The sequence below is a fragment of the Eurytemora carolleeae genome, unplaced genomic scaffold (genome assembly GCF_000591075.1).
Source record: "Eurytemora carolleeae unplaced genomic scaffold, Eaff_2.0 scaffold996, whole genome shotgun sequence".
Classification (NCBI taxonomy): Eukaryota; Metazoa; Arthropoda; class Copepoda; order Calanoida; family Temoridae; genus Eurytemora; species Eurytemora carolleeae.
The window spans coordinates 82638-98639 of NW_019396983.1; the positions used below are offsets into that span (position 1 = coordinate 82638).

Here is a 16002-nt window from a genome sequence, read left to right on the forward strand (position 1 = left end):
GATTGATTAATTTCAGATGAATTAAAATGTTGTTAGGGACACATGTTTTTAAGTGTTTTTATCATTTTTTTTATTTTTAACCACAAGAAAGATAAAAGGTTTTATCTTTTTTATACGACCATGAGCCGTGTGAATAGAAAGGAAAAAAATATTCGTTAAAAATTAGTTTTAATTTCAATCCTTTTTAATATGTTTCAAATTATTTCAGAGTCAATAAATTATCTATGATCTTTCTAACTAAAATTCGTTTTATAAGTCAAATTGCAAAGAAGCACGTAACAGCAATTACCATCAGTAAAAACATTAGATTGAAATTTAATATCTAAAAACTCGGACAGAAATTTTTATGTATGTTAATAAAAGGTACTCAGCGTAATTTTGAGTGACCCTCCATGCAAAGATGACAATGTTCGATTTACAACGATACCCTTGAAATCTTACTCTAATCAACATTCTGGAAGATACTATCGTTTATTTTACTCAAAAATTGTTTTTTTTCTGTGAATATCGCGATTGTTTCTTATAAAAAAGAAAGTTATATTAGGTGAGAAATCGAAAATGAAAATAAACAGTTTAAATCAACTAAAACATCGCTATCTAATTTATACTTGATCAGACAAAGCTTTCAAGGAAGGGTACCGTTGTAAATCCGGTATTGGCATTTTTGCGGGTCACTCAGAAATAATGCTTACAGTCCCTTTATTCAATATTGCGCTTCGCGCTCCTCTTCTTAAGTTACATTCAGCTTCCCTTTTGTCTTATTTTCAAATGGGCAAGAATAATATTTTTATGTATTGGATTTTATTAAAAGCTTCAATCAGCTAATTTTTTAACGTAAACAACAGCATTTTTTTCGTCCTGAAACATTATTTGCTCGTCAATAAATAGTTATATGTAAAAAAATTTTGTAATAAAAATGAATCCCCCAATACCACTTAAATGCTTTTGATTCAGGCTGTTTGTTACATGTACGCAGTACAGTCTTCCACAACTGTACTTCACGTACATATAATGGATCTAGACGTATACTCGTATTTTTAAATAAAAATTATGGCCAGTCACTCAGATCCAAAACTACATCAGGTTAGTGAATTAGTAAATTCAAAAATTGGTGTCAATGTTGGTCAAAATAAATAAAGCAGATTTTACTTTAACATTTGATAAACTGTTTCGGCATGAGTTGACCTTCTTCTCTAACAATATAATAGCAATCAAAATAAGAAAGCATCCGCCCACATTTAAACTAAATATTTCGGAATGGGTGAGAGCCTTTTCAGTTTTTTCGATTGAATAACCATCAAAATCACTAAGAAAAGGGTTTTAAATGAAAAGAAACTTTTCTAAAATTATGATATGTAACAAGATTATTTGCAAATATTTACTATTTGACGTAAACTATTTATAATAAAAACTGGAAACATTGTTCATTGACCGGGGTTTTTATTATTAATTCTTTCCCGTCGCTTGAAGCATCAAAATTATCTTATCGTGTTTTTGTTAATAATATTTGTATCTTCAAATTGAAAGATTTTTACCATGAGATAAATCATGTTGTACAAGGTACAAATTTCCATCCATTCAATGTTCCCAAAAAATCCTTTATAATCCACGTAAGCTATAACTTCAGTGGTAAAAATCAACCTTGCCCTGACCAAGGTAATTATGGAAGGAAACTAAGTTGCGGTTGTGTATTGTCTGCGTACATATTGAAACCAGTTCTCTCTGGGCGGTATTTGTAAACAAGAATAGATTATCAGTGTTTCTCTATTATCCGAGGAGGATGAAAGCATTTAATTTTGATAATGAACATTTCACATATTAGTTTCCTATGACCAGAATATTTCATTTGTTTTTTATGTGAAAGATGGATCCCATGTCAGACTACGACATCCGTCTTTTGTTTTCTTTATAGCCCAGAGAGAGTACACTGCAGTACACAAAATGCGTACACCTATGAAATAATATCTTTACAATATAATTCTTTTGCCCTAACTAATCTGTAGACATAGACAAGGCTTCATCTGATTTTTTTCATTTTTTATTCAGGCTCCCCAGGAACTGTTCCTGTCCCAAAGACCGGGAAAAAATCAGACTTTCTCCGACTGCTATCTCTTGCGAGACCAGAGGCTTACAGAATAGCAGGTTAAAATTCTGCAAAATATTGTTAAATAATCAAATAAATAAATAAAACAGCCCCCCCAAACAAACATTAATTTAACCAGCAGAGAAAAAATAAGTGTTTTTTGCTCATAAAAAATAACCAATAAATAATTTTTATTTTTACTTTAAATATTTAGGTGCAATGGGACTGCTTGTAATCTCCAGTGGTGTCACAATGTCAGGAAGATTACTTGTTCTTAACACTGTATTAGTTTTTTTTTAATAAAGTTTTTATTGATTAAAATTGATTAATCAGGTTCTTTGCGTTAGTTAATCATAGTTGAATGGTCATTTGGTAATGGGCTGACTAGAAACATTGGTTATTTTTAATGATCGAGCTAGATTTTTGTATTTTGGGATTATCTTAGCATTTATCTGTGCAATATTTTTTGAATACTCTTTTTGTTTAACATAACCTGTAATCGTTTTCATAATTTATAGGTAACGCCGGGCACTTTAGCTAGTGGTAATAAAATCTCTTGGCTCATATATTAATTTACGAGCCAAACAGCTGGACCAAATTCGATTTTTTTCAATTGTAATTCCACGGGCAAAGCCGAACACGTCAGCTTGTAAAGTAATATTAAAGTAACAATTATATTGGGTTAATTTAATTTTTAAATCAAGTTTGATCTTTAGTTCCGTTTGCATTTGGGAAGGTTATAGATATAATCTACAGCATGGACCAGGTCAAAACTATGGGTAAGTAAAATATTTTTTTTAATGTCTTTCTCGGCTTTTTGTTAAACATTTTTTTTAAACAACATTTTTTTAAATTTAAAATGAAAAATTGCCAACTGAACTGATTTTATCGTTTTACCATGGTTTTCTAAGAAACAATTTTGACACATCTACTTTCTAAGAAAACCTCATTCTAAAGGGACTGTTAGCATAAATTTAAGTGAACCTCCAAGAGATGGCAATGCCCGATTTACAACAGCGCAATTAGAAGCTTTGTCTGCTCAAGTATGAATTTTATATCAATGTTTTTGTTTCATTTAACTGTTTATTTTTATTTGCGGGTTCTTTTCGAAAGTGACTTGCGCATTTCTGGCTTATGAAAAATGGAGAAATCATCAGAATTAATGCTTTTTGAGTTTAAAAAAAATGAATATCTTCCACATTTTTGATCATATTAAGTTTTCATGGGTACCGTTGTAAATCGGGCATTGCCATCTTTGCATGGAGGGTCACTTGAAATTGCGCTTACAGTCCCTTTAAGTTATCAATTTTTAAAATCGATCTAAAAGATGATATTACAGTTTTAGTGGAAGAAATGGAATTTTAAAGGGAAGGAAAGTGTCTGACATCTTTTATAAATAAAGGATAATTTTTTGTTACAAATTCAGAAAAAATTTACGAGTTTTTTCTTGTTAAGCGGAGCAGAAAGCTGAGATCCGTGAACGGTTAAATTTCGTCTGTATGGTGTTGGCCGGCGTGTTTGCGGTCGGAGCAGGTTGTAACTTCGGCAGGGTTTACCTCACAAGGGTTGCCGGTCAGAACATTACAGCTAACCTTCGGAATAAGGTACAGTGCGAGGGGCATATAAAGGGGGGTGTCAACATTTTAAATCCAATTTGAGGGTCTGATTATAATTCAATTTTGGAAAATAGAACACAAATTAGGCGTGCAGCCAAAATATTGGAAGATTAGAATCAAAAATGAAGGGAGGGAACCCCCACCCCTCATCAAATACGACATCTCCACCATCGCCTCTTAGAAAAATGTCTAATATGTGAATTATCTTTAAACATTCTGACTAACTTAACATATTACCAAGGTTTTCTTCAGTAATTTTAACTTTATTGTCTTAAATTCTTGATTTTAATTATTATTTAGGTCTATTCTTCAATTGTACAGCAAGAAGTAGCTTTCTTTGATAAAACAAAGACTGGAGAACTTATTAACAGATTATCTGCTGACAGTCAGCTGGTATCACAGACAGTTACACAACAGGTACAGATTATCTGCTGACAGTCAGCTGGTATTACAGACAGTTACGCAACAGGTACAGATTATCTGCTGACAGTCAGCTGGTATTACAGACAGTTACACTGCAGGTACAGATTATCTGCTGACAGTCAGCTGGTCTGACAGACAGTTACACAGCAGATACAGATTATCTGCTAACAGTCATCTGGTATTACAGACAGTTACACAGCAGGTACAGATTATCTGCTAACAGTCAGCTGGTATTACAGACAGTTACACAGCAGATACAGATTATCTGCTAACCGTCAGCTGGTATTACAGACAGTTACACAGCAGATACAGATTATCTGCTAACAGTCAGCTGGTATTACAGACAGTTACACAGCAGAATAGTTAAGTTCCCTATATTTATATTTGTTAAGGTATCTGATGGACTTAGATCTAGTTTTATGACCTTGGCTGGAGTAGGAATGATGTTCTATATGTCCCCTCAGCTTGCATTTGTTGGGCTAGGTAAGTCAGGGTAAAACTTAACTAAAAACCATGTCGACTTGTTTTTCGCCCATTGATGTTGGTTTGATAAAAAGTTAATTTTTATTTTTTTTTATGTTGACCGTCGTTATAGTTTCAGTGAGCTGGGCCCTCTTTTAATAGATGGGAATTCCTGATTTACAACAATTTTACTCTTACCTTTATCTGACCAATAATGTGGAGGAGTTGTTTTCTCGCTTAAAAATATTTTGATACTAAAAAATCCCTTCGCTATTTCTGCCGAAAAAATGCGTCAGTCACTTATAAAGAACCCGCAATTGAAAATAATCAATTTTCCTAGAAATAAACATATAGAGCTTATATATTCTTGATTGTTCAAAGGGTGCTGTTGTGAATCGAACAGTGAACAGGAAATGAAAGCACTTTTCGGATAATGTTGTCATTAAATTCTGGATTTGTTTAGGAACAGTGCCTCCTGTAGCCCTCTGGGCGGTGTATATGGGGAAGAAGGTAAAGTCTGCGAGTAAGAACGTTCAGGACTCCCTCGCGAGTGCCACAGAGATAGCAGAGGAGAAAATATCAAACATCAGAACTGTCAGGTTAGTTTACAGTGCACATCAGTGCTCAGGACTGTTAGTTTACAGCCAGTACTCAGGACTGTTAGTTTACAGTGCACACCCGTGTTGCGGATCCGAAATGACTTAAGATTTAAGTCTATTTTTTGGGGCGTTTATCAAATTTTAGTTATTAAAGTTATTTACCTCAAATTTCTACAAAGTAAGTTAAACATATCTGTAACACAGGCATAACAAGTAAATATTTTAAAACGTATTTTTAATTGTAAAAATTTATTTTTTATAAAGTTTTTATTTTAATCTTTTTTGTATATTTTATGCAATGTAAACCCTTGTACAATGAAAAGGCGTTAAATGTAAAAAATTCAAGTTGCACATTTTTTTATGATAATTTTTATGATATTTTTATAATTATTTCTCTTATAGTATAAGTTAAATGTATTCGTGAGATTGTTTACTAACTTGAAATATTTTAGGATATTCGCCAAGGAGAGAGAAGAGATAAATGCGTACAAACAGCGTATGGACAAGGTCATACAAGCGTCAGTAAAAGAAGCTCTTATTCAGGTGGGTTTAATGAATGTTTAAAATGGAGGGAACATTAAACAAACTTTGAATTAATTAAGTTGATTCACTTTTATTTTTCTCCAGCTGAAAACTTTCAAGAAGAAAAGGTCATCTTTTATTTAAGAATCGAAGGGTTTAAAGTTTTTTTCTGCTTTGACTTGAATTAATTCGTTTCATTTTAAAGTTATCACATCTGTTTGTTCAATTTTTTTTGTCTTTCGTTGAAACATGTTGATATTGAAAATTGTTCTAGAATTGGTGAATACCGTCCATTCGTGCGTTTTTTAAATTTTCAAAAATTGTTTGATTTCACGCAATAATTCCGAATTTTTGTTCATAATTTTATCATTTTCAAGGGATTTTTACAATTTTAACGTTTAAGAACTCAGTATTTTGATGAGTGAAATGATCTATACAAAAAAAGCAAAAATCTGAATGAGTTCTCCAAAATGTTTTTTAAAAATTGTATCATAGAAAACTTAAGGATTTGGTGCAAAATGGATTTGAGCATTTTCATGAAAAAAGTGGCGCACAGTTTCACCCTCATTATAACCTGCAATTGTTTATTTTCGGTTGATTTCAGGCCAAGTTCTTCGGTATGACAGGGTTGAGTGGAAATGTGATAATTCTAACTGTTCTCTACTACGGGGGAAGTTTGGTCACCGATGATCTGATTAGTGTTGGTTAGTTCTAAGTTTACAGATTTTTAAAATTGATTTTTTTAATATTTGTAACATTTTTATTTTTAGGAAATCTCACCTCTTTTATCATGTATTCAGCGTATGTTGGAATAGGTATTTTTTAAAATCTTTTTTTATTACTTAAAAGGGTGGTTGTTATAGTTTGAGTATCCATTAATAGACCGGCATGTCCGATTCACAACTTTACCCTTTGAACCTTTGTCTGACCAGGGATATTTGAGATATTATTATTGTCAGCTGTTGTTACTGGATGAAAGTGGCGTGCTAATTTATGCAGCAGTTGCAACAAAGGAAATCGTAATTTCAAAACATTTTTACTGAACGAAAAAGGACGATATCTTCAATACTGTTGTTCAGATAAAAGTTCAAAGGGTACAGTTGTTAATAGGAAATATGGACATGCCACTATGTAGAGTGTTCCTTGTAACTCCGCCTACACTAACAAAATAAATAAGAATTTGCGAACTAATAAAGACGACAATATATTTATTTAGCCAATAATGTTTGAAATATAAGGTTTATCTGGTATTTCGACCTTTCATGCGGAGATGATGAAAGGACTTGGAGCCAGTTCAAGACTTTGGGAACTAGTTGATAAAAAACCCAGTGTTCCTTTAGAAGGTAGGTGTTCCAGACAATAGGAACTAGTTGATAAAAAACCCAGTGTTCCTTTAGAAGGTAGGTGATTCCTGACTCTAGGAACTAGTTGATAAAAATTGTTTCTAGAAAAGGTAGGTGTTCCAGACTCTAGGAACTAGTTGACAAACAGACACAGTGTTCCTATAGAAGGTAGGTGTTCCAGAATTAAGAAACAGTTTCTTAGGAAGGTATGTGTTCCAGATTAATGAACTGGTAGATAAACAGTGTTCCTGTAGAAGGTAGGTGTTACAGACTCTAGGAAATAGTTGATAAACAACCCAGTGTTTCTATTGAAGGTAGGTGTTCCAGACTCTAGAAACTAGTTGATAACATTGTTCCTATAAAAGGTATGTGTTCCAGACTCTAGGAAATAGTTGATAAACAACCCAGTGTTTCTATTGAAGGTAGGTGTTCCAGACTCTAGAAACTAGTTGATAACATTGTTCCTATAAAAGGTATGTGTTCCAGACTCTAGGAACTAGTTAATAAACGACCCAGTGTTCCTATAGAAAGTAGGTGTTCCAGAATTAAGAAACAGTGTTTCTAAGGAAGGTATCTGTTCCAGACTTAATGAACTGGAAGATAAACAGTGTTCTTGTAGAAGGTAGGTGTTCCAGACTCAAGGAACTAGTTTATAAACAACCCAGTGTTTCTATTGAAGGTAGGTGTTCCAGAGTCAAGCAACTGGTTTATAAACAGTGTTCCTGTAAAAGGTAGGTATTCCGGACACTCAAGGAACTAATTTATAAACAACCCAGTGTTCCTATAGATGTGTTCCAGACTAAAGGAACAATATTTTACGAAATACAAGTGTGTCCCAAGCTTTCTAATATAAATCTTACATTTTATGGCGGTTTTGGTTTTCTCGCACACTGATCCGAATCACGTTTCAACAAGTTCTGTTTATTGACCTGCTTTTGTTTGTGAGACAACCCTAGCCTCTTTTGGAGCCTCAAGAGCTCCGGTTATACTAATCACTCTTGATGATCAACTGGATCAAACAACTGCAATACAATTAATGAATCTAATGTTTTATATGATCTCCGAACAAAGTTTTGATAACTATTTGTACCTTGAATGGCAAATGAATTAACGGATCACTTCTTGAGATAGAATTAGGAAGCAAGTCTTTACTGATCTTGATCTCCCATGATCATCTGCAACATGATGATCTTTTTTTACCATGAGAGCTGGAGATGAAATATTACATGTTTACAGTTTTAACATTTAAAATGTGCCAATATTATTTTCCTTTAAGATGCTCGATAAAAGTCTGGTATACATACATTATATCTTAGCTTTTTAAATACAGAATAAAATAACATTTTGATGTTCTTTTAACTTGAAAATTATCAGGAGTAAAGGGAATGTTCTTGATTATTTAATCATCCTGCATATAAAGTTCTTGAGTGGATCACACTGATTTAGCTTTTTCTTTCATGCTTTGGTTTATCCTAAAATAATAGTTCAGATTTTACAAGTGCCCACAATGGATATTGAATTAAAGCGATGGGGATAATGAGTATCTAACAAAAAAAATCCCAGCTCTGTTCTTAAACAAATATCCCAAACAAATCCAGAAAAATGGATCTCACGCGCATTTTATCATTTCAGAGCTCTAGAAAAATATATAGAAGAAAAAAAAACTAGTTACCAGAATTTTATTTTAATTTCTTTTTATTATTTTCAGGTGGTCTAATTCCGTCCAAGGGTTGCAAGGGAGACATTCGCTTCAGCAATCTTCATTTCTCCTTCCCAAGTAGACCAAATTCTAAAATATTAAATGTATGTATTGTTCATTTCTCTCTTTCCTAAGTTTAAGAAAAATGAATACCCCCACCCCCCTTAATAAAAATAAAAATTGGACTACATCATTTTTCCACATAAAAAAAATATGTTCAACATTTTTTTGCAAAAAAAATAATTGTTTATAATTATTTACAACTACTTTACAGGGAAGTTAAGTTAAGACCAATTTTGCCTATAAAACCTCTAGAGCGCAGCTTGAGATGCTTTTTAGACAAAATTGATCGAGAGAACCTGTGGTTACGTAGATTTTTTAACGTCTCCAAAATTTATCGTCTTTTGAGATATATATGCGCGATTTTTTGGTTACTGGTTATTATACATAACTGTCCTTAGAGAAGTTAAGTAACTTAACCTCCCTCTGTTGGGGGAATAATGGTCGGTCATTTTATTCAAAAAGCGAAAAAAAATATTATTTAAAATCTTATATTTTTATATGGGAAGGGGGGGGGGGAATAATTTTACCGTTTTTTGTGATCTCAAATTCTCTAAAATTCTCTCAACAAAATTCTTTTAAGAGTATAGTTTAGAAGCACAATTTTATTGGTTTGATTTTAGGCGTTAAACCTACATATTCCAGCGAACACTATAGTAGCAGTTGTTGGACCTTCAGGATCAGGAAAATCTACTTTGGCCAGCTTATTGTTAAGGTAACTATTTGATATCCCTTTTCCTGTTGTTAGCGCGGTTTTTGTAAATAAAACAGAAATTACTATAGTTTGAAGTAACTTGAGAGTAAAACTACTTTTTACTGGAAAATAATTCATTTGAAGAAAATTTATATTTCAAGCCACATACTACTAGGAAGAAAATGTATATTTTAAGCCACAGACTAGGAAGAATAGGTTTACAGGCAGATGAGATATATTATTTTTTTACAAATGAGGTTGATCTTGTCCTGAATTCCAAATTTCTTAAAATTTCTTCCCTTTTTCATTTTTGATTTTCTCCAACCTTTGAACACGAGAAGAGAATTTCATCTCATTAAACTTTTTTGCTTCTCCGTTGATTTTCCCGGACACTTGTGGGTAAGAAAACTGAATTATCTTCAACCGATATAAAGTTGGAGGTCGGCACATTCGTGTCTAGTAGCGTTAATCTTGAACGCTTGATCTTGATAGCCAATGTAAGGATAAACACTTCATCCTTCAATCAAAGTTATCCTTGCCGGTGCACGACCACGACAAGATAGATTTCAGGAATTAGAGTAATCCGAAGGTCTGCATAATATGCAGATCATTCTCTCTTTTCTTAGTATTTCTTTATTGTGCCCTGAACGTTTTTAGAAAAAGATCAGTTGTAATAAAGAAAATTTACAAAAATTTGCCAAGGAATTTAAATGATTGAAAGGAAATTAGTAAGATTATAATCATTTTATAGTTTTTTATTAACAGTTACCACTGAACTATTAACCAGTCTGATAAAAAAAAAAAACGGTTGTTTCTGCTCCATTTTTGCAAACATTTTTACAATTTTCTGAGACCTATTACAAATTTTCATATGCAGAAAAGAAATATTTAGTAAATGTTTAATTTTGGAAGGGCAGGAAGTGAATTGAAAACATGCAAACAAACATGTTGTGTTTTCTCAACTTGAACAGACTCCACCTAGGAAGTACAGAAGTCTGCAGAAAGGAAGGAAAAGGAAGTAATAGGAAGTAGGAAGCAGGGAGGTGAACTAGAGAGAACTTACGGGTGCAGGGCAGCCGGTCAGCAGGTCTAGCAACACCATAGGGGTTTACCTAGTAAATATTTGGTACAGAGTTGGATGGTAGAGAAATAGGCTTCGGAGAGTATAGGTAGGTAATAGGTAGTTAGACTAGTAAGTAAAGAGTTAGAGGTCAGAAGGAGTAAGTAAAGAGTTAGAGGTCAGTAGGGTAGAGTAATAGTTTAAAATAGAAACTCAGCAGTACTGTACATTCCTTGTAGTCGTCTTCTTCATGATATCTAACCACCTATCCATAAATAGACAGAAGCTTAAATACACATTTACCCGCACAATGTTCAATGTTTATATAACAATTTTTTTCAAATCAGGCTCTAAAATGATATAAAAAATAAGGATTTTTTACTATTTCTCATTAAATAACACCTTTAATTTTATTTTTTAGGTTGTATGAACCCCAGGAAGGACAAATTTTTCTAGATGATAAAAATATTCAAGATTTAGACCCTTCTTGGCTGAGGTAATTATTGGTTTGATGCAGACCTGACAAATAAAAAACTTTTCCAAGCTTTAAGATACAGAGTACAGTACATTTGTAAACCTGATTGTTGAAGTAAAATTCTAGAGTTAACCCTTTCCCTGCTAGTGTACTTGAAAACGAGGATACGGTGGGGGGGGGGGTTGTCAATTTCCCCCTTGCCCTCTAAAACCCATTGTTTGATGTCCAAATATGAAAAATTATACATCATTGGAAAGCTTTTATGCTCTACTTTTAGAGTCAACAAAAAAATTTGCAAATTTGCAAAAATTAAACGTTCTTTTACAAAATCCAGTTTGAAGTAAAATGTTTGCAAAAAAAATGGGAAAATTTCTTTATTTGGAAAACTTCTTTGCAAAACTTGTGCAGTCCGTTTCCTTATGTAATAGGCTTTCCAAAAAGCTAAAAATAATCGAAATCCGACAACTGAAAGTGGGTCAAAACAAAGATTTAGTTTGTTACAGGAAAAAGTAGTCATTCAGGCAGTGTGCCTGAGGACTCAGACAGTTATTATAAACGCCCGGTTTTAGACCTAAAGGAAAGGATATGGGTATTTAGGAAAAGTCAGAAAATTTCAGCAGCCTCAGACCAATACTTTTTGAGTTAAGTTAAAAAACTGCATAGGGGTCAAATTGATCCCGCCCCCCCAGCAGGAATAGGGTTTAATAATCAGGGGCGGATACGGGATTTAAGTGAGCAAAATCCTTTATATCTTCGATAACATTAAAAGCACAAAAGAGGCAGCTACAACATTTTGGGGAGCCAGGACAATAGGGAACTTGTGATTATTGTTTCAGAATCATACATGTCGAAAATTACTTTTAAAAATTCAATGACGACATCCAAGTCGTCTTCCTACTGTCAAGTTTCATGGGACACCCTGTATCTTGATTATTCTGAGCTGATTTAGGGGAATACTGATTGATTTTGTGATTGAAAAATTTAGAGAGAATGTTAAATGTTGGAATGCGTGAATTCAGAATTTTTGAAAGGGGCATCGTTATTATTCGCTTTTAAAATATTCCGGATTTTGAAACTTCCAGTACAGACTTCACAAAATATGAGAAGTTTAAAATTTCTCAAAAATTTTGCTTTGCTGAAAAATTAGAATCGTTCACTAACGAACGGTAGCTTTTGTTTCGTTCAAGCTTATATCTTCTGTCAGAGTTAACGTTTTTCATAATTTTTATGAAAGAAAACTGAAACAAATAAAATTTTGAATTACATTAGACTTCGTAGATTCTTGTGAATCCTCCTAAAAGCCAAAAAGGCTAGATTATCTAAGAAACTGTGTATTAACGATGTCCAACTATAATCATGGGCCAAGATTAATGTGTTCCGACAGAACGTATAGTTTGTTGTAAGTACTATTAACAATTCGGGCTCTCGCGGTTTTCTTTTTTACTGTCATTTTACGACTTTATAAAAAACGTCATTTTTCTCCAAACTACACAAAAGTAAAACTCATGAAATCAATCTCCATTAAAAACTGAAAGATGAAAACTACAGATGATCTTTAGAAAATAAAGATTATCATTCTCCATCGTTCATCCGGGTTGGGGTTTCCAATCAGAATTCCGATGCGCGGAATTGTGTGCAACTGTGAGGAATGGCGCGCAACTGTTCTCAATTTCCACGGAGTTTACAGGGCTCGCAATTGCGCGAAAGTAAAATCCACTTGCATTGGAAACCCTAAATTCCTGGTATAGAGGAAAGTGCGCTCTCATAATAATTTTTTATTTCAGACTAAAACCGCTCACAGCGGAAAAACACAACTTTGTTGACTTGAGTCACCTATTTTATTTTTATATCTGCACATACTTAATTTTGTTTGTATACTTAGAAGCACATACATGTTTCAACCACAATGTTTTTTGAGCTAATTCGGAATATTTACATGTGAAATTTGACCAGAATTTTTTTAGTTTTTCTAAGCCTTGGCCTTAACTCTGGAAATGAATTTTATAGCTTTTGATCTAAAAACTTCAAATCAAATTATACCTTTTTATCGAACTCATCAGTCAAAAGTGACAAAATATAAAGAAACTTTTTTTTAAGTTTTAGAAATATAGATTTTGCGCAACATACAACTGTTAAAACAAATTCGAAAAATAAGGAAGACGATTGTACCAACTCAAATGCCGATGTTAATTCTCTGGATGTGTGTCTACTCAGGATCCATTTCCGCAATACAACACACCACACATGTCAAATCCCCGCTCACCCTAGCCCCCGCTTCACCCAGCAGTCAGCTATAAACACTCAAGACATTCACAACTCTGTCTCAACCCTGGCTCCTTCATGATGATGATTCAGATACAGAACTAACAGCAGAAGACACTACTTACACCTAGCTCCGCTCTCCACAATGTTCCAGAGATCCGGGTGGAACCAGACTTCCTTCCATTATCCTGTATACACGATAAGTCCGCAATCTCTCTCCCTTAGACTAAGCCTAGTTGTGAGAAAGCCTGCCGTCAAGATTGATGATCTGTACCACCATCATGAAGTTCTACAACCACCTTCTAACTGATATTCGTCCATAGTTTCTTATTAATTTCTAAACCAACCAATTTACAATCTTTGTGTCTTGGTCAAATATTTCAAAACAATAATCTTGAAAATATACAATGCTGTGGTTTTTCCTATAAAAAAATGTTGAAAGAAAAATAAAAACAACAAAACAAACATATCCGGATTATTTATGTAATTCAAATATTTTAATTAATTTTTAGGCGATATATTGGAACTGTTTCACAAGAACCGATTCTTTTCAATACATCAATCAAGGAACTAAAATCAATTAAAGAGTAATGGTTACCCACATGGTTACCCACAAACGCAGTGCTTAGGATCCATTTAATTTTGATGCGGATCCGGATCCTGGATCCGCACTGAAAAAAAAAGGATCTGGATCCAGGTCATTTCTTAATTTACTGAATTTTTTTAACAAAAAATGATATTAAAATTTTTATTTTTTTTTTTTTCGCTTATTTTTATCCTAAAACTTGATGGACCATTCAAAAATGAGGAAATGTTTATAATCTCTCTTTTTTCGAAAGTTCAGATTTGGGGTTTAGGAGTAATAAAGTTTTTTTTGCAGTTTTTGGTTGATATTTTACCCTGTGGATCCGCATATTTTTCCGGATCCGGATCCAGGAATCCAAAATCTTGCGGATCCAACGGATCCGTATCCGGATCCTAAGCACCGCCACAAAAGAGAGACTTCAGAGACAATTGTACGGTATGTTTGCTGACTGTTTCCTTATTTTTACATTCCCTGCAACTGTAAACTTGTGCCTTTCTTTTCCAAATCATTAAATAAGCAAATAGATTACTATATTTGAGGCAAAAAAACATAATTTAACTTTAGGATCGTGACATTTAAAGAGTTTCCGGTCGTCTTTACAGTCCTATCTTTTGTGGGTAACCCTGTATGAATTTTTTTTTTAAATGACCATGTTATCATTATGATATAATTATGTTAAATCATAATGTTATCATTATATTCATTGAACAATTTTTCTCTAAAATTTCAGATATTGACTTTATAATAGTTGAATCTAAAAGCTTTTTTTAAGCATGATAGATTTCAAATAAAAATAGAAAAATATTTTATTTTGTTTCAAAATTTCATTAAAGTCTGTTGAGAAAAAAATTTAACAAAAAATAATCACCAAATCTCCACCATTACCTATAAATTAAACTTTGTATTAAAAATATAATTCATAATTTGTAAACAGTAATTTTGGAATAGAATAACGACTAACTAAGACCCTTCCAAAAATAATAGTTTTGTGTAAAACACAATTTAGTTTTTTTTAAGGGACTGTAAACGGAATTTTAAGTGACTCTACATGCAAAAATGGCAATGCCTGATTTACAACGGTACCCTCAAAAGATTTGTCTGATCAAGTATCAAACAGATATCCATGTTTTTGTTTCTTTAAACTGTTTATGTTCATTTGCGGTTTCTCTGCGAAAGTGGCTTGCTCATTTCTTGTTTATGAGAAACCATTGAGAAACTCGCATTAAATAAAAATTTTCGAGTCAGAAAGACGACGTTATCTTTCACAATTTTGATCGAATTAAGGTTTCAATAATACCGTTGTAAATCAGGCATTGCCATGTTTGCATGGAGGGTCACTAGAAATTACGCTTACATTTCCTTTCATCGCCGAGTTAATTGATTGATTGATTGAATGGTTTGATCAGGAGAATATTCTGTATGGAGTGGAAGATGTCTCTACTGTATCCGACCAGGATGTTGAAGCTGCGGCTAGGCAGGAGACAATCCTTTTAAATATTTAGAATTTTCCGAAATACTCAAACTTTTTAATGTTTAAACTATTCTATTTTTGAAATAAGAATGACCTTTCCTAACATTGGAATTATTTATATACTGGGTTGTACACAAAGGATGAGACTGTGGTGACGACTTAAAACTCTTAAAATATAACGATCCCAAGGTTAAGATAAGTTGTCTGCCTAATGAAGACTTTTAATGGCATATAAAATGATTTGGTAAAGAGAGAAACAAGTTTGCAGATATACAGGGTGGCCAAAATGTACGGATTGTACGGATTGATTTTTTTTAACCCTAAAATTGTACGGATTGTACGGATTGCACGGATTGTACGGATTTGTTTTCAAATTGTACGGATTGTACGGATTTTTATCCTGGAAAATACACCGTTTTTTTAAATTTTCACTCATTTCAGCAAATTTTTCATGAAAATAAAACTTAATTAACTTATTTTCTGCATTCTAAATAATATTAGATTGATTAATGTTTCAATTGACAATCAAAATTCATTCATAATTTTCGAGATATGTCCAAGAAGTGTTTATTTGAGAATATGTTCCATAAGTACTTATTTGATTGCTTATTCAAGAAGATGTTCCAGTATCCTGTACCCAGTATCCT

General features: G+C 33.0%; 1 protein-coding gene across 1 annotated transcript in view; it reads left to right on the plus strand.

Moving 5' to 3' along the window:
• The first annotated feature begins 20 nt into the window (after positions 1-20).
• The window catches only part of LOC111710782 (ATP-binding cassette sub-family B member 10, mitochondrial), a 20964-nt gene continuing 4982 nt past the window's right edge, over positions 21-16002 (plus strand). Inside the window, exons 1-18 of the mRNA XM_023484914.1 lie at positions 21-36; positions 955-1083; positions 2047-2142; positions 2298-2342; positions 2800-2862; positions 3539-3687; positions 4000-4116; positions 4515-4605; positions 5048-5183; positions 5636-5726; positions 6310-6409; positions 6476-6520; positions 6944-7048; positions 8757-8851; positions 9431-9522; positions 10983-11057; positions 13811-13865; positions 15291-15358. Of these exons, the coding sequence (XP_023340682.1) occupies positions 27-36; positions 955-1083; positions 2047-2142; positions 2298-2342; positions 2800-2862; positions 3539-3687; positions 4000-4116; positions 4515-4605; positions 5048-5183; positions 5636-5726; positions 6310-6409; positions 6476-6520; positions 6944-7048; positions 8757-8851; positions 9431-9522; positions 10983-11057; positions 13811-13865; positions 15291-15358 (1562 nt within the window). The 5' untranslated portion in view covers positions 21-26. The remainder of the gene's footprint in view (positions 37-954; positions 1084-2046; positions 2143-2297; positions 2343-2799; positions 2863-3538; positions 3688-3999; positions 4117-4514; positions 4606-5047; positions 5184-5635; positions 5727-6309; positions 6410-6475; positions 6521-6943; positions 7049-8756; positions 8852-9430; positions 9523-10982; positions 11058-13810; positions 13866-15290; positions 15359-16002) is intronic.